Source organism: Natator depressus, chromosome 1 (assembly GCF_965152275.1).
Source record: "Natator depressus isolate rNatDep1 chromosome 1, rNatDep2.hap1, whole genome shotgun sequence".
NCBI lineage: Eukaryota > Metazoa > Chordata > Testudines > Cheloniidae > Natator > Natator depressus.
Genome location: NC_134234.1, coordinates 279,532,645 through 279,556,523, shown reverse-complemented (window position 1 = coordinate 279,556,523; position 23,879 = coordinate 279,532,645). Strand labels below are relative to the sequence as shown.

The 23,879-nt window shown below is 40.4% G+C and overlaps 1 protein-coding gene across 1 annotated transcript in view; it reads right to left on the bottom strand.

Annotated features, from left to right (window-relative positions):
* CAPS2 (calcyphosine 2) overlaps positions 1-21,165 on the bottom strand; it is a 54,427-nt gene extending 33,262 nt beyond the window's left edge. Inside the window, exons 1-8 of the mRNA XM_074942031.1 lie at positions 21,061-21,165; positions 17,155-17,264; positions 16,151-16,197; positions 13,680-13,725; positions 13,460-13,585; positions 12,434-12,466; positions 9,947-10,132; positions 5,119-5,241 (exon numbers count right to left, since the gene is read on the bottom strand). Coding sequence (XP_074798132.1) covers positions 5,119-5,241; positions 9,947-10,132; positions 12,434-12,466; positions 13,460-13,585; positions 13,680-13,725; positions 16,151-16,197; positions 17,155-17,235 — 642 coding nt within the window. The 5' untranslated portion in view covers positions 17,236-17,264; positions 21,061-21,165. The remainder of the gene's footprint in view (positions 1-5,118; positions 5,242-9,946; positions 10,133-12,433; positions 12,467-13,459; positions 13,586-13,679; positions 13,726-16,150; positions 16,198-17,154; positions 17,265-21,060) is intronic.
* Between the last annotated feature and the right edge of the window lie 2,714 nt (positions 21,166-23,879).

Below are 23,879 nucleotides of genomic sequence, written 5' to 3'. Positions count from 1 at the left end.
ATCTGTATACCTGTGATTAGTTATCTACCTCTATCTTTGCTGTCGCTCCCTCTATCTTAGTGCAACTCTATTTCACTAATGTGCTAAATACAGAGACAATCTGTGCCTGAGAGAAGCTTTCCTGGGTAGGCATTTTTACATGTGCAAGCCAAATTCTATATACACCAAGTCCTACTATAGTTGAAGAGGATGAAAAACTGGTTGCCAATCAAATACCAGATAACTTTAAAGGATAATCACTAACTTTACCAAAGTTGTTATAGGGTTAAGTTGTAAAGGGTATAATTCATAAGTCTCCCAATAAGTCAGTTTTGCTCTCTGCATAGAGAGCATTGTACATCACCTTTGTGGGCCTAATCAAAGCATTTGACACAGTCAGCAGAGCCAGTCTATTTGCAATACTAGGAAAGATAGGATGCCCATCAACCCTGTTAAGTCTTATACATTCATTCCACAACAACATGAGAATAACTGTCCAGTTTGGCGAGTCCACTTCAGACAGCTTTGAGATGAAAAGCAGAGTGAAGCAAGGATGTGTTCTTACCCCTACACTCTTTCGAATCTCCTTGAATTGTGTGTTTAAGGACATGAAAGATGGAGTGTATCTCCACACAACATCAGATCGGAAACTCTTCAACCTCTCCCGATTTAAGTCAAAGACCAAAATTAAAAAGGTGCTAACCAGGGAACTTCTATTGGCTGATGATGCTGCTCTCATAGCCCATAATGGAAATCTACTACAAGAACTCATGAACCGCCTTTCAAGTGCTTGTCAGGCATTTGCTCTCACCATCAATATAACGGTTGTTAGGACAGAGGGTTCCACAAGATCCTTCAATTACCTTAAATGCAAACCAGCTAGAAGTAATCCAAAAGATCAGCTGTATAGGTTTTACAGTTACCACCAACTTCTCACTGGATGAAGAACTAAGTGTTTGCATTGGAAAGCTACCACCACATTTAGCAGACTAACTAAAAGAGCATGGAACAACTCAAAGCTTACCATCAAGACCAAAATGCTAGTGTACCAAGCTTGCGTCCTCAGCACTCTCATGTATGGTGGGGAAACATGGACAACATATGCTCATCAGGAGAAAAGATTGAACAGTTTCCACCTACATTGTTTACACCGCATACTCAACACCAAATTGCAAGATACAGTCACCAACGCAGAGGTTATTCAAAGGGCAAATTTAACAATTGTGACAGCCCTGCTCAAGCAAAGACGACCGCGCTGGCTGGTCCATCTTAGTAGGTTGGAAGATGGACAGATACCCAAGGATATGCTATACGGGGAGCTATCAGAGGAAACAAGAACAGCAGGATGTCCCAAGCTTCACTATAAAGACACATGCAAGTGAGATCTGAAGGAATTTGGAATTGATCCTGACCAATGGGAAATCTTGGCAAGTGATCGTAACAAGAGGCTCCATCATCTCCACCAGAGTATCAAAGTCTATGACAGAAGCTGGCTCCTACAGCTGGAAGATAAAAGATCCCGTAGGAAGCAAGCAGCTCCCAACCAAGATACATACATTTCCAATAACTGGCAAAGATCGTGCAAATCTCAGATTGGATTATTCAGTCACCTGAGACATTGCAAACCATCTACATCATAGACTGCAATTCCCACTATCTCTCGCAGACGAAAGGATGCCAACACTATCCAGTAAGTATGAATTACCACTTGCCAGAATAGCTAACTCAAACTCATCACAAACTGTTTATTCTGAGCAGGCTTTTTTCCTTTCTGAATTACAAATGTTTGGTTTTTATCTGTGATGCAGTCAGGTGTCACAACCATCAGTGCATTATATTAAATTATTGAACATATACATCCTTTCCCATTACTTGATCCAAGGGATAGGTTAAAAGTAATTATATACTAGAGGACAAAGTAATAATAACAACTGTAAGCTGTAGACTATGGAGCATTTCCTAAATGCCCATAGATTTCCACACTGAGACTCAAGCAGTGTGCATGTTGAGAAGGGAGAATCCCATTTTAGAGAGTGAAACTTCAACATCTGAATTTCAATTCAATGCCAGAAGACTTTTTTTTTTTTAGTGCATCCTTCATTCAGCTGTTAGAGAAATTCATGGTAGGGCTGTTACAAAGCTATTGAGACAAGTATTTGATTTCAATAGAGGTCATAGGACAAAAAGAAGGAACTCTACTGTGAACAAAATAGCCTTTTTATTTAAAAGGAATACACCTTCTTCTGCAAAATTCTAACAATACTTGGTACAGTTTGTGTGATTTGCTCCAGGATGTCACCATGGTCTTCCTTCAACAGGAGAATTCTCATTTCACTCATTCTTATAGATCATTTAGATATTCTGCATAGTAAATATATACAAGCCTTCATACTGCACTCGTCACCATAGTATCCAAGTGCCTTCCAGCAGTGTGTTAAGCCAGGTGACCATACATCTGTTATGTATTGTTTGCTCTCTCATTCACTTCCCAGAGGAAGAAGCGTGTGGAATGGTGTGCCCTGGTTTTGTAGGATGTTATTGTTTTCTTAGACATACCTGTTGCTATGTGTCTTTATGTTAGAGAAGGCAAGGTCAAAGAAATGCACGGTGCACTTGGAGTGGAAGCTGGTGAGGTTTGTGATAGTCCTTAGTTACTGGGGGAGTTATTTCCAGAGTCTGTGACAACCCCAAGAGAAGGTCCTGTCTCCCACACAGATGAGCTTTACTCTTACTGTTGAGAGTTCTATTGTGTCAGAGGAGCAAAGTTGTTTTAATCCAGGAGCTTTAAGCAGTCTTTTAGGTATCCTGGGCCCCGGCCACGGAGAGCTTTGAAGATAAGGACCAAGACATTGACCTTGATTCAAAATTCTATGGGAAGTCAGTGTAGAGAGCATAGGGCAGGTGCAATGTGCTCAAAGTAGCCTGTGTTGCTGAGGAGACATGCTGCAATGTTTTGTACTTGTTGGCATTTCCTAAGTGCTGACGGTTTCATGCCCAGGCATATTGCATTGCTGTAGTCCAGCTGAAAGGTAATGGATGCATGAATAACTGAGGCCAGGTCTTCACCTGCCAGGATGGGACAGAATCTCACAGCCATTGTGATGTGAAAGCTCAGCATCAGCGAGGAATCCAAGAGTACTCCTAGACTACAGACTGAACTGACCAGTTGTGGATGCAAACCTTCAATCAATCAAAGAAGTCTGCATCATGGTTGCTATCTCCTCAAAATACTCTTCAATACAAATACAAAATATAACGGCTTACTTCTAAACTATTTTTGATACTGCAAAACAATGAACAGAAGGAAATTACAGAAAAACTACACTTTAAAAGTATGTATTAATAATAGTTACACTCAGGAAATGTTAACATATATGATATTTAAGACCATCTTTAAGGATTTTTAAAAGTAACTATGCACAACTGACAACAGGGCTGATATTTTCAGAAAAGAAAAAACGTATGGATGAGAACTCATTATATATATATATATATATATATATATATATATATATATATATATATATATATATATATATATATACATATTAAATCTCTCTCAAAGCACTAACGATATGACATAAATCAACTCAAAATTGAAATTCTAAGTTAAGGATGCCTTGGCTGCTTTCACTCGTTGTGCCCATGTACTTTTGTATATGAGATATCCAAGTTCAACAACTATTTCAAGACCTTCTGATAGAATATTCTATGTGCTACAGTCCTTAATCACAACACAGTGAGTTCAAAACATCAGATGATCCTTAAATCAAGCCTTTTTGTTTTGTTTTATTGGTGTAGTCCAGCAAAAAGACAAGTCCTAGAGGCTGCTGAGCATTGCTGAAAGTAGTGCTGAGAGCCAAAGCAGTACCTCTTAACATTCAGCATTTGCTCAGCAACTGTGCAGAGCCTTTCATACTGTGGAGAAATTACAGTCTTGGTAAGGGAATGGGTGGGTACTGAGCATGGCCAATGCATACGTGCTTAAATGCAATCCAGTGAATGTAAATGGCACATGTAGTCACTAACAATTACTCCTACAGTCAACCAGAAGTTGTGCTTAAGAGACACTTAGAAAGAGAGAGGGCATAGGTATGAGTGCCGAACACTGACAGAAATGCTTCTAAAGGTTCCCTTGACATCTTTCAAACAGCTACTTAATGACTCAAAGTGTGTTGGTTACAGTGTTCTTGACAGCCCAATCAGCCAGTAGCACCCACTCCTCTCCATTTTCTGCACCTTAGCTGACTGTGACTAACAAAAGGTGACATTCAGCAATTTTAAATGGTGGCTCTGAACTGCCCTCGCACAATCCTCATCCCTGCAGCACTGAGCCCTTAATATTAAGGGTTGTTGTTTTGTTTTTTTAATTAAAGAAGCAAACAGATAAAGTATCTGATGATAGTAACGGATATGAGAGTTTTCTTGTCATGCAAGGAACTACTGCTATCAGTAGTGCCCCATCTACATTCACTTCAATGGGAATTACAATAATTTAAGTGTTTATGATGCAAACTTCAATTCAAACAGACGGGCAAATAGTACTTTCCATTTCTTCTACTTGCATTTACAGTCTCACAAAAATTTGAATGGCTTAACATATTTTGTGAGAATGTCACTATGCTAACCCATTTCAATAGACAGTTGTGTCCACAAAAAAACAAATATGAAAAAACACCATTCATGTTCAGTAGTAAAGCACGCAAAACCAGATCTCACCAAAGTTCAATTTCATTATAAAATAATCCTAAACTCAGTGTTTAGAGTTCTTGTGCTTTTTCTGCACAGTTCTGACAAAACATCACAGAAGAAATAGGAGAGCTCTATTAGGTCACGCAGTTAATTTCCTTGTCAATGCTAGATCATGTATGATTTAATCAATATAAATGTGTTATGTAAAAATACACATATATACAAACTACCATCAGTGAGATTTTCAAAAGTGCTCAGCACTTAGCCTAACTCTGTTCCCATTGAAAACAATGGTTAAATTTCTTTTTACTTCAATGGAAGAAGTTGTGCACTGACTGCTTTTGAAAACCGCATTCTATATTTCTACAGCATATCAAAATTTATACCTACAAGACTTGATATACAGGGATATTTATATAACAATTTAATACCGTCCAGGAAACTTACAGCTTCTAACTTCCTTATACTGTGCTGCATTGTGTAAGGCTTGCTTGTATAGCATTGCTGCAAGAGGGCTTTCTCATCAAGAGCCGTAAGATCATGATCAGTCCTGTCTTCAAGCTGTGGATCCTACAAAGAAATACACTGAATTCTACTTACAACATCATGGACAATCAGTTGTAGCAAACAAAAATATTTTTCTTTGGTTTGGACCAGGGGTTCTCAAACTTCATTGCACCACAATCTCCTTCTGACAACAAAAATTACTACATGACCCCAGGAGTGGGGACCGAAGCCTGAGCCCACCCAAGCTCTGCCAAAGCCCAAGTCCCACCACCCGGGCAGGGGGACCAAAGCCAAAGCCCAAGGGCTTAAGCCCCAAGTGGGCGGCCTGTAACCTGAGCCTCACCCCCAGTGCTGAAGCCCGCAGGCTTTGGCTTCAGCCCTGGACAGTGGGGGCTCAGGCTTTGACCCCATGCAGTGGGGCTCAGGCTTTGGCTTCAGCTCCAGCAAGTCTAATGCCAGCCCTGGTGACCCCATTAAAATGATGTCATGACCCACTTTGGGGTGCTGACCCACAGTTTGAAAACTGCTGGTTTAGACTTCTCTTGTAACAGACATCTCCTGCAGTTTTACAGAAGTTAACAATGCTCTTAAGAGGAGATGGATGGACAGGGTAAATGTAATATATTTATAAATGAAGGGGAAGAAATACAGACTTTTTTCAGAAAAATTCACTGGAAGCAGGGTTGTTTTTTTTAATTAATTATGCTGAATGCAAAGATCACGTTTTCATAAAACATTTATTTATGTTCTCAGGGACTCATTAAAAAAAATCTAATTGTGTATTTTATAAATTCTATAAATAATAGAAATGTAAGGTTGGGAGGGACCTCAAGAGGTCATCTAGTCCATCCCCCTGCACTGAGACAGAACCAAGTATGCTTAGACCATCCCTGACAGGTGTTGACTAACTTGTTCTTAAAACCTCCAACAATGGATTCCACAACCAAATCTAGTGCTCAATTATCCTTACAGTTAGAAAGGTTTTTTCTAATATCTAACCTGAATCTCACTTGCTACAAACTAAGCCAATTACTTCTTGTCCCACCCTTGTTGGACGTGGAGAACAATCGATCACTGTCCTCTTTACATATTTGACAACTGTTATCATTCTCCTCCTCAGCCCTCTCTTCTTTGGACTAAAAACGTCCAATTCTTTCAACCTTTCCTCATATATTATGTTTTCCAAACCTCTTATCAGTTTTGTTGCTCTCTTCTGGACTCTCTCCAGTTTGTTCACATCTTTCTTGACATGTGGTGCCCAAAACTGAACACAGTACTCCAGCTGAGGCTTTACCAGTGCAGAGTAGAGAGGAACAATTACCTTCCATATCTTATATAAGACCCTCTTGTTAATATATCCCACAACATTTGCCATTTTTGCCATAGTATTACACTGACTCATTCAGTTTATGATCCACTATAACCCTTAAATCCTTTTCTAAGTAATACTGACTCACCAGCTATTTTACATATGGTATTTCACTGAATCATAGAAATGTAGGGCTGGAAGGGATTCAGAGAGGTCATACAGTCCATCCCACTGTGCTGAGGCAGGATCAAGTATACCTACCATCTCTGAGAGGTGTTTGTCCATCCTGTTCTTAAAAACCTCCAAAGATGGGATTTCACAACCTCCCTTGGAAGACTATTCCAGAGTTTACCTTTCCTTTTAGTGAGAAAAATCTTCTTAATATCCGACCTAAATCTCACTTGCTGCAGAATAAGACAATTACTGCTTGTCCTACCTTCATTGGACACGGAGAACAATTGATCACTGTCCTCTATAACAACGCTTAACTTATTTTAGGGTTGTTATCAGATACCTCTTCAGTATTCTTTTCTCAAAACTAAATATGCCCTGTTGTTTTTAACCTTTCCCTATCAGTCAGGTTTTCTAAACCTTTTATCATGTTTGTTGCTTTGCACTACACCCTCTCCAATTTGTCCACATCTTTCTTAATGTGTGGCACCCAGGACTGGAAACAGTACTCCACCTGAGGCCTCACCAGAGACCGGTAGAGCCGAACAATTACTTCCCATGTCTTACATACAATAATCCTATTAATACACTGCAGAATATTAGCCTTTTTTGCAACTGCATCTCATTGGCTCATATTCAATTTGTGATCAACCGCAACCACAAGATCGGTGTCTACAGTACTACCGCAGCACCAAATATTATCCATTTTGCATTTGTGCATTTGATTTTTCCTTCTTAAGTGTAGTACTTTGCACTGGTCTTTCTTGAATTTCATCTGACTGATTTCAGATCAAATCTCCAATATATTGAGATCATTCTGAATTCTAATCCTGTCTTCCAAAGTGCTTGCAACCCCTCCCAGGTTGATGTCATCCACAAATTTTATGAACATACTCTCCATTATCTGTCGTTAATTAAAATTGTGAATAGTACCAAATGCAGGACTTACCCCTGGAGGATTTGATATGCCCTCTCAGTTTCACAGTGAATCACTAATAGACTGTACTCAAAGACTAGTTATCAGCTATACAAGCACCTTATAGTAATTTCATCTAGACCATATTTCCCTAATTTACTTATGAGAACATTATGTGGGAGAGTGTCAAAAACCTTACTAAAGTCCAAAGATACCACATGTACTGCTTCCTCCCTCCACTAAGCCAGTAACCCTGTCAAAGAAGGAAATTAGAGTGGTTTGACACGATTTGTTCTTGACAAATCCATGTTGGCTATTACTTCTCACCTTATTATCCCTCAGGTTTCAACAAATTTATTGTTTAATCATTTGTTCCATTATCTTTCTAGGTTGACAGCTCGTAATTCCCTAAAACCTCCTTTTTCCCCTTTTTGAAGATAGGTACTAAGTTTGTCCATCACCAGTCCTCTGGGACCTCAGCTGTTCTCCATAATTGTTGAAGATAATTATTAATCGTTCAGAAATTGCTTTGATAGCTCAAGTATTCTACAGTGAATTTCATCAGACTTTGCCAACTTAAGTATATCTAGCTTATTTTAGTATTTCTTTAACCTGTTCTTTTCCTATTCTGACAAGAGATCCTTCTCCCTTGTTAATATTCACTGTGTTAAACATCTGAATACAATCAACTTTTTTAGTGAAGACTGAAGAAAAAAGTAATTAAACACTTGAGGATAAAATCAAGGTATTGAAAATAGTATAGCCTGATTTTTTATTTTACCTTTTTTTTAAAAAAAAATATATATATATATAAGAATTTTTTACTCGTCTCATGTTTAGAAATATCTTTTGAGTGGGCCCAAAAGCAACTCCACCAAACACACTTGACTCCAATTCTATTCTGCCCTCCTCTTCCTCTTTGAAAACATCCATCTGGTGTCCTTTCAGTTTCAATTTCAGTTGTGCTACTCCCATAAATGCTCTCTTGCAGAGCCTGGTGAAGTAGAGCATGCAAGTGAGTTACTCTTAGCCAGATGCAGGACATTGTGGTGTTATGCTTGTGCAGGAGAGAGGAAACGAAACTCACCATCAACAAAACACTATCACTAACAAGGTGCTATAACATGAACAAAATAAACACAATTAGAAAAAAAGGATATTTTTCCTGTCTCAATTCTTTCAGTTATAGGTTCTCTTAGGTTTTACTTCGAACACGGCTAAGTACATTTGCAAATTTAATTTCAAGTGGACAGTGTCCTTTTAAGACAATCAAGCAATATACACAGTAGCCATCTCTGCCTAGGACACTAATCTCCCTCCTCCATAACTTTTTCCTTTCCATTCTATTAATATTCAGCAGCTCAAATTATCCTTCACCATTGTCATTTCACTGCTTTTTAGTGATTCATTGGCTTCCTCTTTCTTTCCATAGTATTCAAACTCATCATCATCTTTGATCAAGGCTTCATCCAGTTTCTCTCTCTTCAATGGCCATCCCCCTTCTCACACCTCTTGCTCACCTCCTACTCCCACCTTCATGTCTTTTTCATGCTTCTCCTCACACTTGGAATGCTAACTCTTCCGGTGTGCTGAGCATCCTCACCCTCTCCCTCTTCTTCAAAAGAAAATGAAAGGTAACTCTTTTTATTTTGTTTTTCCCGTTGTTGATCTCCACTCCTCTGCTGTCTACTCCTCAACTTTTACACCAGTCTTATTTTAAAAGATAATCTTATAAATTCTGCTCATTAGTAATATAATACAATTATTATTTATTATTTGTATTGTGGTAGCACCAAGAAGTCCCAATCAGGGTTTGGGACTCTCTTGTACTGGGCACCATACACACATGGAATAAGCTATCCCTGCCCCCAAAGAACTTACAATCTTTATTTATTTTAACCCCTTTCCCTCTTTTCCCCACAACATCTTTTTTCTGCTAATTTTCATTTTCTATTTATCTGAAAGTTCTATAGGGCAGTGGGAATATTTTTTTTCTGTTCTTTGTAAACTATGCAAAGTTATGGCTCTATATACATATTTCAATAAGGACTGAAAGCACTTCACCATTCTAATGTAACATTTTTACAATCATCCTTCCTCTTTTGGAGTCACCAATTATGCATTTTTCTTCTAATAAAAGTGCAAACAAGAAATCTCATCCATAGCTCATGCAAATCTTGCTCATCTGGCTGGGAGAAGTGCCTTCCCAACGCATATACTTGCTCTCCCACTGGAGACTTATGCTTTAGTGTTCATAAGAGGAAAGGGTTCAAATAGACTTCCTCTATTTTAATGCCTATTCAACATTAGAGATGCTCAGATACTAATGAGGATGAGTTCCAAAATACATCTGCAAGTTTAAAATAGGTTACCTTTTTATGTGCTGTTTTTCTTGAAGATTCCTGAGACTGGGCATTGTTTTTTTTCTTTTCTGCAGTTCTCTGAGAATACTGTTTATATCCCTCTTTCATTTCTGCTTCATACTGCTGGTATTTTAATTTGTATTTGTCTGTTGGGGATGGCAGATTTTCTGGTATTGTCTTTTGCTCCAAAGAAAGCTAAAAAGCAAAGAATAATCAGAAATAACAGCCTCCTACTGTGATACACAATGTCAACAGCAGGATTATTATACTCCTCCAGTACATTTGTGCAGTTAAAGGACTGATGTTCCTTGACACCACACTTAACATTTAGAAGAACATAAATACTGTTGTATAACAACATTAGGTTGTTCTCATGAAACTCTTCTTGTTTTGCTTGATGATTCTATGAGTGTTCTACAGACAGGACTTGGAGCATGCCTACCCTACAGTCACTATAGCACTGCTTCCTAGATCAACAAAACAGGTTTTTCTGTCACTGCAGTTAAATCCATAACTCTGGGATGTGATAGCTAGGTTGATGAAACACTTCTCCCACTGACCTAGCCACATCTACATTGGGAACTAGGTCAACCTAACTACGGCACTCAGGGCGTGAAATTTTTCACAGCTCTCAGTGACGTAGCTAGGTCAATCTCATTGTAGACCAGGCCATGGAGTAACAGTAGAACTGAGTGGGAATGACCAAGAAATAAATTTTAAAAAAAAATCGACATTTGAATTATTTTACCACCTAGTCTCTTAGGGAAGATTCACCTATGAAGTTTCCTACAGAGGAAGCATGAGTTTTTTTTTATTTCATGTGGAAGTACTGCTACAATCAGGCATCTGAAGCAAGCAATGCAGAAATCATGGCCACACAGAAAAATATGTTAAAATATATCAGTGGCACTTGACTATCTTTTCTCCTCAAGGTAGATTCAGATGGAATAGAAACAAAGAGGGAGAATGAGCAGGAGATCTATTCTATTTAGGTTCTTATATCACATCCATCCCTGTGGTATCTGGGAAACAATGAAGGGGATAAAGAGGGAGAGGGAAGGTAAAAGAAAGTGAAAGAGAGGAAAAGAAGAAACTGGGAGGTAGTCAAAGCCATTTCAACTTTACAGTAGTAAAATAGATTTATGTTCACTGATTATCAAAGAGATAATATTTATATATATATCAATATTCAGCTAATAAGAACACAGCAACTCACATTGACTAACTTAAGACAATATGCATGTTATTAGAGAGGACGAGAGAGAGACAAAGAGACACACATATACAGGCTTAGTCCACACTACAAAGTTTTGTTGGTATAGCTATGTTGGACAGGATTTGGAGTGGGGGGCGGGGAAGGAGGGGAAATATCACACCCTCTAACTGACATAGCTATGACAGCAAAACCTGTTGTAAATGCCACTATGACAAAGGAAGAGTGCTTCTGTCAGTTTAGCCAGTGTCGAACAGGGAAGTGATTTAGCTGTGCTCGCGGAACTTATTCTGTTGGCTCCTGCTGTATCTGCACCAGGAGGCTCTGCTAACATAACTACGCAGGCAAAAAACATGTAGCGTAGACAAGCCGAGAAAGACACACAGAGAGCGAGAGAGAGACACACACACACACACACACACACAGGGAGAGAGAATGTGGTTTGCAGTGTCCTAATCGGGGAAAAAGTGACCTAATAGGTGGTCATTTCATACAGAGAATGACCATGTTCTAAGTTAATCAGTGTGAGTTGCTGTATTATTAACAATTGCTGAGAGGTGATAAAAGGTTTTACATTGTTCCACACAATGTTCCAACCTACACTGGCAGCACAGTGCTACTTTCTAAGGACCCAGTCTTCCAAACCACTACTCATGCAAGTGTCCTATTTGACTTCAAGGGATTATTTGCTTAAGGACTGCATATGTGCATAGATATTCTCATGATCAGGCCCTCACATGGTATGACTGCTGTTATGGACTCACTTTTTGTATTAATTGTTTTTGGGTTTAAAGAAAATTAATTTTTTTAAAAGAACTACCCAAAGGAGGTTTTCCAATTTGTCATCAGGACATACACACATAGGAAGGTTAGGATGCCTTCCATTCCTTAACTACAGAAATATAATGCAATTTACTAAAATTTGGCATATGCCTCTCACCCTTACCACAGAAAATAATCCTGTAGATTTGTACAAGTCCTGAATTGGTTTGAAGTTTGGGAAACCGCTTCTTGAGCGCATATGAATCTCAGACGATTAACCTTTGCAACCCCTGAACCTTTTCCTTCTTCTAATGACAAAAAACTATCACAGCCGATACAGTTTCAAAATGCAAAAGCTAACTATATAAAATAATAGGAGATTAAAAGTCTCTCAACTAAGCCATTTCCTTATCATACCAAAGAAATTAAAACCTGTTTAATTTTCAGATCATACATTACAATCCTCTGCTATTCAATTGCTAATATTATTTTGACAGGATGTATTTTTCCAGCTATTTTACCTCCATTTTCTTCTGACAATGTTTTCTAGCCAGCTGTTTAATAGAAAGGAAAAATAAATGTTACTTTAAATAGTAATTATCACCATCCATGCTGCATGAATCATAAGAAAATTTGTCAAATACATTTTTCCAAAGTTAAACAAAACAGAAAAATTCAAAGGACACCTCTTCTCACTCTGACTGAAAAAACATTCAGCAGAGTCATTGTCAAATGTATTCTTAATTTCAGTAATTTGGATAGCTCTGTAATTTTCCAGAAAGCAGTATGTTAAAACTGAATAACTGATTTTCCTTCTATGACAACTAGGTTTAGCTGGTCTTTTTTAGAATTTTAGGTTCTTACTCAGCACAGAAAGAGAAGAATAAATACTGATGTTCTATTTATTTAAAAATATATACTATTATGTTGTCAACCAAACTAGATATTACTCTGAAATTCTCTTTGAAAGGAAGAAAAACACTAATAATGAAGTTATTGCACTCCACTACGATAGTCTATGAGTGGCCAAAATCAACTCAGATTCTTCCACAAAATAAATATTTTCTATTTGTAAACAAAAAGTTATTTTTCATATCTTATGTTTAAGAACTATTTCTTATTTTGGTTAATTATTTTATTATTTTCTGATTTACACAATTTTCGTAAGATTTGTTTAGAAGTAGAAATCAAAGTTATATGCTACCTCAATCCACACTTTTCAGATGCTTTCACAAATTGTTACTAACAATAGCGACCACTAGTGTACAAACTGTTAGTAGGCAAAATTAAAAGAATTAGAGTATAAATCAACAGCCTACAACAAACAGTTACTGTGATGAAGAAATGGAGCTTGAAATTTCTGAAAAGCTTCCGAGGGAAAAAAAAAACCTTATTAGAAAGCACTTCAACCAATAATACTCTCCTATCTTTTAATTTAGTCACACAAATGGAAAGAACTAAATTGTGTAATAAAATTAGACGTGCTTTATTTGCTTCAATTCTCCTGAAAGACAGAATTTTTAAGATATCAGTAGTGGCAAACTGACCTGTTGTATTTGATGATGCTGTGCATAAGGAGTCTGTAATGGTGTACCCCAACTAACAGTTGAAGATGAATCTGGAGGGCCAATGCAAGGAAACCTCTTACTGTATGGTATATAAGAATCTCCATCCTAAAATACAAAGAGAACAAGATTATTTGTACTTATTTCATAGTCAAAAGAAATGTTTTGACCAACTCCTGCAAACTTTTCAGATAACACTAACCTCTTCATCTGAAGACCCCAGCTTTCCCAAATCAAGGCATGGCACCCTGCAGGAAGTTAAAAAATGGCCTTAGTAATGCTTCAATACATTCTCGATACATGTTTTCAATTGCAGTACAAGGGAACCCTCTGATAATGAAGTGCTTTTCCCATTCACAAAAATATCTTCACTATGAACAGTTTCACTATAATTGGAGAGGGCCTACCTGGCAAAAGTCCCTACCAACCCCCTTCGCTTCACCTCAGAAGTGGTAACAGAGCCTTTCTTCATTGCCAGTTGCAGAGGACACTGGCAGCTGTGAAGGGCCCCTGGAAGACCCTATCTTCACTTCCAGCCTCAGATAGTTCTATCAAGACCATCCTGGCTCCTCTTCACTCCCCACTAGGAGCAGCTGCAGCGAGATCAGAAGCCAGGGATTTCTCATTACGCCTCTGCCACAATAGTATTGTGGCAAATTCTCTCTTCTCCATAATCAGCCAGAAGAGAGGCAATGGGGAAGTAAAAAGTAATCCTTTTTGAATGCAGCTCTTCAAAACTAATTGGAAGGGAATTAGCACAGTGGAACCCAACTATACTGCAATTAAATACCAATAGTGACTCTTCATTCAGCTTAAAGAAATTAAAAAGTCAATTGAAATACATTAAGCAATTCTGTACTTTTACTTCATTTTAGCCCTAATCCCACTAGATAATGAGTGTCCTTACCACCCTCTAAAATAAACTGGAGTTGAAGATACCCAGCACTATCGAAGATGCATTCAGCATCTTTCTGGATTGTGCCCTTTGGGTTCAATCCAATGCCCGCTAACTTTCAGTGGGAGCTGGATCAGACCGTAAGGCTATGTCTATATTGCACACCACTTATGGTGGCATACAGAGTATGGATAGTTAAATGCCACAGAAAAAAGTGAGCTGCATTCACACTGTGGTGCATAGCCACATGCATCAGTGGGGAAAGGCTCCCGCTGTCACACCCTGCCAGAGCCTTTCCCCACAGGTCCCTGCAGCAGGGAAAGACTGGCAGTAGGGAGGTAGCAAGACACCACACTGTCAAAAACAGTGGGAGGGGGAGGGTCATGTTCTGAGCTGTGTAGAGTACATATTCCAAGGGTTCACGGGTATCTTTACTCAACTAAGCAGTACCTCACCACATACACTGCTATTTACACCCATGCTAATGTATGTACCCTACAGGTCACCATAAAGAGTGTGCAGCTTAGACGTACCCTAAATTCCGCTGTGTATGGCTGCTGGTATTTAACTCTATTTTAGCAAAACAGAGGAGTGTTGGCTAAAGATAGACAATTTAATCAAGACTTTATTAAAATCAATACATTACAAAACCTACCAGTCACACTAAGACTTGGAATGTATACTTAAAAACAAAAGGAGTACTTGTGGCACCTTAGAGACTAACCAATTTATTTGAGCATTAGTCTCTAAGGTGCCACAAGTACTCCTTTTCTTTTTGCGAATACAGACTAACACGGCTGTTACTCTGAAACCTACTTAAAAACAGTACTTGTGAAAGATGCCAGATTTCAGTTTCAAGCACTGTAAACCTTCGAACAACAACCACCCAAGTATAGTCTGAGCATCAGTAGTACATACTTTCTCTCACTTTGCTACCAACATTTTTCAAAACTCTGTTCTTACAGAGTCCCTTCTAGGACTGAAGACATGCTGACTCTCCAGGCCCATTCAGTCAGTGGAGAATGACTGAATACACACAGAGATTGAACTATCCCTTCATCCAGCCATAGACATTCCAAGGTCATGTTTGATACATACTGGTAGAATGGTATGGAGAGCTAAAATGACCATAAAGATTATTTAAAATAAGGCAGTTCAGTCTCAAATATGGCATTGATAATAGATGATGTTAATATAACTATTCCCAGGCCTCAGAATCCCCAATTTTGGAAGTACTACACAAAACAGATTTCAAATCACTTTTTAAAACTCTCTCTCTCATGACAATTTCTTTGTATTTATAATGAAATATCTGTAAGGAACAGCAATTCTTCTCTCCTATCCCCTTTCATAATGGTAAAAAGTATAAAAGATAGCTTGTTTACAATTAGAAATAACTGCCATGAGCTTAGATAGTAACTAAAAAAGTAAAGCTCAACCATCCAACTTTTAAATATTTGAAAGAAAGCAAAAATATTAATGAGTAATCACTAATAACGCCACCAGATTCCAATTTATGTCAATGTACATTTCAAAAAAAACCTACTTTACTAAAGTGAAATTTATAAAAATAAGTGTGACTTTTAAAAGTATCATTTTAAAGAAAACAGTTAAATTCCTCTTCAAGTATAAAGCATAGCCAACAAGTCTATGGTGATAAATTTCACCTAACTCCTTGATTTATATATCAGCATAAAGACAATAAAATAAGGAAATTTACCAAAGTTACTTAATGCAGAATGAAACAGACAGTTCATAAGTAGGAAGAATAGACTTACTCAGCTGGACGAAGGCCATGAGTTGCTTGTATATTTGGTTTCCATCCCTACAAAAATGTCAGTATAATAATTAAATCATTATTTAAAGACACAGTTCTGTCTTTTGAGGGTTGTAAAATTCTGGTATAGACATTTGGTCTTGGGCTGGAGCCTGAGCTCTGGGATATTCCTCCCTCACAAATTCCCAGAGAGCCTGAATGTCTGCACTGCAATTGTACAGCCCAAGTCAGCTGACATGGGCCAGCCACAAGTGTTTAACTGCACTGTAGACATAAACTTGGAGAACAGAATTTGAATCTTGTTTTATGATGACTGTTTTCTGTTACAGAAGGCAGAAGTATTACCATAATGGTTACACTCTGAACTCTGGGGGAGATCAGGAAAGAATAGGAATGCTCCTTTCTGCAACACACCACAGAGGCCCCTACTGAATGATTGGGGTACAAAACAGCATTCTCACTGGCTGGAGGATGCTATTACAGAACACATCTGATAGTGGAATACAGAAAGACATCTTGTCAGGTAGGAGAAAGGCAGTCTGCCATAGTTGACAGGTCTAAGTCCTGGACCCCCTAATGTGGTCACCTAGCAACAAGAAGGAAGTTAAATGGAAGTATGTGGGCCTGAAGAAAAGCAAATGCTAATCAATAATCAGTTAACTATTTTTAATCTATAAACCTAAAGGGCACAATACTTATGAAACAAAAAGGAAATATCTACAGTCCATACTTCAGAAAGTATTAATGTTCAGGTCAGTCGCAGTCAAACTAATGGTTACCATTATCCAAGACTGTATTCATACTCACCAAGACAATAATTTATTTACTTTCAATAATTACCCTGCAAGTTCAACTTGTTTTCTTTTATATTGCAGTAATCTTAATAGGGTTTCATAAACTACACTATTTTAAAATCCTGAACATAAGATGGCGCTAAATGGTCTGTGAAATAAAAAACACATTTGTAAATCAAAATAGAAACATTAATCTTTCCATTAAACATACCTGACTAAGTTTCTTCCCCCTTGATGACAGCTCAGCTTGCCCTCTAGGAGACGCAGCAACTCCTTTAACCTCCAAATCCATGCAAATTTGACAATGGACTTCACAATAAACTGTAAATAAAAAAGACTATATGAAAACCATATATTTTTATTTATAATAGTAATTATATAGAAAATAATTAAATTACAGAGTACGTACCTAAAACTCCCAACTTGGGAGTTTTTATTCAATGATTTGTGACCGTGGGGATCCCAACCCAAAAGATACCTGGAGGTGAGTCTGAGTCACACACACCTCCGTCTCCCCAGGAGCTGTGCTGGTGAAGAGGAAGTTCTGAGTGCTGTCCCTTCCCAGCCCTGTGGAATTGGCAGCTAGGAGCCACTGACTGGGTGCTCCCAGCAGCAAGGGGGAGATCGGACCCACCTCCACAAGCCTCCTCCGGCTGCAGGGACCTCCAGGGTTGCTGCCCAGCTCCAGAGCTTCCTGCAGCCCCAACAGTGGCTGTGCAGAGGAAGAACAAGTTCTGTCCCTCCCCAGCCCGGCCGGGACTTGCAGCTATGAGCCCCTTGCTGGGGCATTCCCATCAGCATGAGGGAGATCAGATTTCGTGGGGGAAGGGCTTATTTCACAATCCGTGACATGTTTTTCATGGCCGTGAAATTGGTAGGGCCCTAAATCATAGAATATCAGGGTTGGAAGGGACCTCAGGAGGTCATCTACTCCAACCCCCTGCTCACAGCAGGACCAATCCCCAATTTTTGCCCCAGATCCCTAAATGGCCCCCTCGAGGATTGAACTCAAAACCCTGGGTTTAGCAGGCCAATGCTCAAACCACCGAGCTATTCCTCCCCACAGGGCTGGGAAGGGACAGCACTCAGAACTTCCTCTTCACCAGCACAGCTCCTGGGGAGACGGGGGGTGTGTGGATCAGACTCACCTCCAAGTACCTTTTGGGTTGGGATCCCCACGGTCACAACACCGTGAAATCTCAGATGTAAACATTGGAAAAGGTTAAATTGACCAATTTAAAAACCCTCTGGCCATGAAATTGATCAAAATGGACCATGAATTTGGTAGGGCCCTATCAATGATCTATGGCAATGTTGCACTGGATGCCCATCTCCACAGTAACTCCTGACTTCAGTCTTCCCTTGCCAGGGTTATCTTTTGCTGGAAGCAGTTCCAAGCTTCTGTCTTAGCTTCAAACTTCACTCCCTGGAAACACTGATTTTCTTTTCACTGCAGGCTTCCCCTAGTCCCCTCTTAACTCTAGCATTTGTGATTTGTACTAGATGTGTCAACCCTCTCCATTCCTGACTTACATCCTACATATTTTTAGCCAGACCAGAACTTTTGCCATACCCTAAGAATCCTTCTGGGTCCCAGCTACGGTAACCTTAATAGCTCCAAACCCTCCCTTCATGTCACACACCATCCCCTCTGCGAAGTTTCCTCCCCTATCCTGAACAGTTCTGCACCTACAGGCAGGCTCCCTCCCAACTTCGAGATTCCCAGAAACCCGACGCCCCATGGTGTATGTTCTAAATTATGCAGGAGTAAGAGTTGTCCCTATATTCAGTTACTCAACAGATGTTAGTTTCGAGCATGCTCTACTCCCCAGCAGAGGTGATGGGCCTATTTGTTATTTAAAGTGAAAATGCATCTATCTTCACAGAACCTCAAACATTTCATTTAAAATGTAACGAGATTTTCATAATCATAACAGGGAAAAACTAGTGCATATTCATTATTACGATTCACAAATTAATGTAATCAGATTTTTAAAATAGTATTAAATATTTTGACTCAATATAAAAATACTATGTGTTTACAACAATTTAACCACTACACAGAAAAGATGTAAAAGATAAACTTTTACAGTAGGAAAAAAATCTTGGGAAGTAGAAAGCTCACAAGTTAACCATCTCCACTTCCTTGTGGACAAGTATCCACATCACAGAAATACCACCACAAGGTAGAACAGATTATTTAGCATAAGTAGTTAGCACGCATTCTAAGGGACCATTCAAGGAAGAGTGGTCCATTAGTGGCCCCTTAGAATATGTGTGTCATAAATATAAAGGGAAGGGTAAACCCCTTTAAAATCCCTCCTGGCCAGAGGAAATCTCCTCTCACCTGTAAAGGGTTAAGAAGCTAAAGGTAACCTCGCTGGCACCTGACCAAAATGACCAATGAGGAGACAAGATACTTTCAAAAGCTGGGACGAGGGAGAGAAACAAAGGGTATGTGTGTCTGTCTATATTTTGTCTTTGTCGGGGATAGACCAGGAATGAAGCCTTAGAACTTTTAGTAAGTAATCTAGCTAGGTACGTGTTAGATTATGATTTCTTTAAATGGCTGAGAAAAAAATTGTGCTGAATAGAATAACTATTTCTGTCTGTGTATCTTTTTTGTAACTTAAGGATTTTGCCTAGAGGGGTTCTCTATGTTTTGAATCTAATTACCCTGTAAGGTATCTACCATCCTGATTTTACAGGGGGGATTTTTTTTTTATTTCTATTTACTTCTATTTCTATTAAAAGTCTTTTTGTAAGAAAACTGAATGCTTTTTCATTGTTCTCAGATCCAAGGGTTTGGGTCTGTGGTCACCTATGCAAATTGGTGAGGCTTTTTATCCAACATTTCCCTGGAAAGGGGGGGTGCAAGTGTTAGGAGGATTGTTCATTTTTCTTAAGATCCAAGGGTCTGGGTCTGTAGTCACCTAGGCAAATTGGTGAGGCTTTTTACCAAACCTTGTCCAGGAAGTGGGGTGCAAGGTTTTGGGAAGTATTTTGGGGGGAAAGACGTGTCCAAACAGCTCTTCCCCAGTAACCAGTATTTGTTTGGTGGTGGTAGCGGCCAATCCAAGGACAAAGGGTGGAATATTTTGTACCTTGGGGAAGTTTTGACCTAAGCTGGTAAAGATAAGCTTAGGAGGTTTTTCATGCAGGTCCCCACATCTGTACCCTAGAGTTCAGAGTGGGGGAGGAACCTTGACAATGTGCTAACTACTTATGCTAAATAATCTGATACACCTTGCATTTGATGCTCAGGGTACCTTTCCCAGACCTGAAGAAAAGCTCTGGTGTGGCTCCAAAGCTTGTCTCCCTCACCAACAGAAGTAGGTCCAATAAAAGATATTACCTTGCCCACTTTGTCGGTCTTGTTAGTAGTCTCAAACGAAAGGTAACAGGATAAATAGGGTTAGGGACCGAAATCCTCTCACCCTTAGTTTTGATCTCTCTGGAACAGGTTGTTAGAAGTGCAAAAGGGATATTGAGGCTCTCTGGCTGAGGACTTCATGGGACAGCCCTAGCCAGTGATCCATACTGTTCACAGGACTGCCAGCTAGTGTGGTTTCATCATAAATCTCAGGGTTTGGTGTTTTTCTTAAAGCTCCTGCAGCCAAGCAATTATAGGAGCAGCTCCATTTTTTGTGTTGTTTTATACGTTTCTAACCCCTGTGGCTGCAGAGAAACGCTTGGACACCTGAAGCAAGAGCACCCTACCGGCTCAGAAACCAGAGGGAAAACAACAAGAACCCGTTTTTTGTTCCACTCCCGAGTTTTGGGGCAGGGAAAGGGGGGTGAGGGCTGTCCTGGCTAAGCCCGGGCGCGCCGGCAGCCGCTGGGCTCGGCAGCGGGGTGTCTCTCCCGGCGATGCCCGCAGCCCGGGGACAGGGAACCCCGCAATTGGGCCTCCGGGGCGTCCTGAAGGGGCAGTGCCGCGCGCACGAGGGCGCGCCTTGCCCCGCCCGTTGCCTAGGTTTCCCGTAAACAAGCCCGGACGCTGCGGGCCGCCTAGCGCCCGCTGCTCTCGGGCTAGGGGGGCGGGCCGCAGGCCCCGGCAGTGAAGGACCAGGAGCCCCTCGCCCCCTCCCCAGGCGCGCACTCGCCGCCCGCTCACCTCTGCTGCCGCCGCCCCTTTTCCCAAGTCTTGCAGCGTCCCTGTGCGCGCACCCGCCGGCTCTGCTGCGCGTGCACTCGAGGGGCGGGGACGCGCGCCGGGGTGTGTGTCCTGCCCAGTCAGGCTCCTCCCACCCTGTGTGTCTCTCCCCCCTCCCATAGCCACGCCCCTCCGGGCTTGAGAGGCGGGGCGGCGGCGCGGGATGGAAAGCATGGAGCCCCGGGCTGAGGTTTGTGCGCTCCGGCGCCTGCGCTCTGTGTCCCTCAGCGCACCTGCGCTGGTGAACGCGCGAAAGACCCAGCCATCAGCCTGAGCCCTCAGTCCCTAGTCCCTGCGGAGCCCCGCGTGTTCGAGCCCGGGCCTCGGGAGCCACCCGTGGGAAATACACCCTGCCCTGCTGGAAACAGCAGCCCACCCCTGGGTCATGCCCCGGGCTGCAATCCGCAATGCCAGATGAGCCACTGGGCCCGGAATTGCGGTCGGCGGGCTTTACTCCCCTGCTGGTCAGTGAACATCTGGCTGGGGGTTGGTCACTCTTTTGTTATCTCTGAGGAACTAGGCTGTGGCCCGTCGCCAGACTCTCAAAGCATGTAGCAAAAATCTCATAGCTTCATCTGCAATGAAGCTATACATACCTTTCAACAGGATATTAATCCGCAATCGAATGACTTTTCAAATATCTCACAAGGCATACTTTGTACAAAACATAACATATATAACAGTGGTGAATATGTGGGTATGGGGGTTACATGGGGTACAATATGTCACAACCACAAACACACCGGGCACTGCACAGTTCCACATAAACATCACCCACGGTCCTGAAGCACTTACAGCCTAAAGGCTAAAAGCTCGCACACACACACCGACCACTTTTTTTTTTTTTTGTATTGGGGCAGGGGTGATGACTACACTTAAAAAGATAGTAGCTGTTTAATTTCACTTTAATGAGTAGTTTTATACCATGGCAAAGTTTGTCCACATTTAACAAAAGAGAAACAAGTTTCTGTTCCAAATTCACTGTTTCCTTTATTTATTAGCATGCCCCCACTCATTTACACCCATCCAGGGAATGGTGTGGCCATGAGATAGGGAGACAGCCATAATGCCCAAGTATCCTTGTCCCCTCTGGCACTGGTAGCCACACACTCAAACATCACCAAAAAGGCATCAAGGCCATCCTACATAGTTCCAAGCCCCCCGCCAGATTTCCGGTTCCCTCACTGGAATTTACTGATCTCTTTAGGAGGTGTTGCTTTATTTGAGACTGTTTCTTAATAAACTTCTATAGCATCCTCTCCTGCTCTGCCTGCCAGCCCAAGAGCGCTTGCCTCTCTGCCTGCTGGGTTTTCTGTATTTCTGTCGGTTGCTCACTAGCCAGCCCAGCATCTCCTTCATTGAGTCCAGATCCCCCTGCCCTCACACTGGTTACCTCTTCAGTCACCTTCTCTCAATCAAGTGTGTTAAACTGACAGACAAGCATGTCTCAGGGTATTCTTTCAGCTACTCAGTGTGCTGCACTGTCTAGCCTGTTTCTGCCACCTCATGCTGGACTGTTTTCCTTTCATCACATGTACCTTTTATTCCTCTGCTCATCTACACACAGAACATAACACACACCTTATGAAAGGCACTTTCCACACAACCTTCCCCCTCAGCACATCTTACCTTTAGAGCCTCTGCTTGCTTCCTGTTCCTTCTACTTATATCCTCCAATTATATCATTATCCCAGTAATTACCACACAGGTGCACATGGTACCCGACATCATGTGTTTATTGGTCACAGCTGACCCTGCAGTCTTCTTTATGCTGCCGCAACATCAGTGATCAGGGTGCTGCTGATAGCACTCTGTCACAAACACATTTATTGCAAATGGCTTTATTGCCAGAGTGAACAACAGGGGGAATGACAGGAAAACCTGTCTCATACCACCTAGATGAATTAAAAGGAGGGAATTTGATTACCATTAACCAAAGTACATGCCCAAGGATGAGTATATAGGGTGGATATGCCCCTATAAAACTGATTTCCAAAACCAAACCTTATCAAAATCAGTCTGAAGTTCTCCCACTCCAGCCAGTCAAAGCTTTCTTGGCATCCAAAGTAAGTAGCACACAGGAAGAATTACTCGAATTAATATTATATATCAAATTCAGAATTATTTTGATATTATCAGATAGATCCCTGCCAGCAACAAACCCAGATTGATCAGGGTGAACATATTTGGACAAGTTGACACTCAATCTGTTTGCCAGCATGTTAGCATAAGTTTTAGCATCCACGTTAATTAAAGAAATAGGTCCACATGATGTACAATTGGTAATATCTTTTCCTTTTTGAGACTGACAACAATTTTTGCCTCTTTTTAGGAATCTGGACTCTCATTCCCTTGCAATATAGCATTAAGCAATTCAGTTAAAAAAGGGACCAACTCCTGCTTTAGCATTCTATAATACTCCCAGAAAACCCATCGGGACCTGGAGCTTTATTGGATTTTAAATTCTTAATTACACCTTCAATTTCCTCTGCAGCAATTTGCCTATCTAGAGCTGCCACATCATCCTCTGAGAGGTGAGGTAGTCTCACACTTCTCAAATATCTATTAATAAATTCAGGATTGGGGTGTTGTGAAGCATACAAAATATAGAAAAAGTTAGCAAATGCTTCAGAGATTTGTTTGATGCCAATAAATAAATCTCCCTTTTTATTTCTAATCAGAGGCATGACAGATTTATCCTGTTTTTTTTTTTTTTTTTTTTTTTTTTAACTTTCTGGCTAAAAACCTATCAACTTAATTGCCCTTTTCATAATATTTTT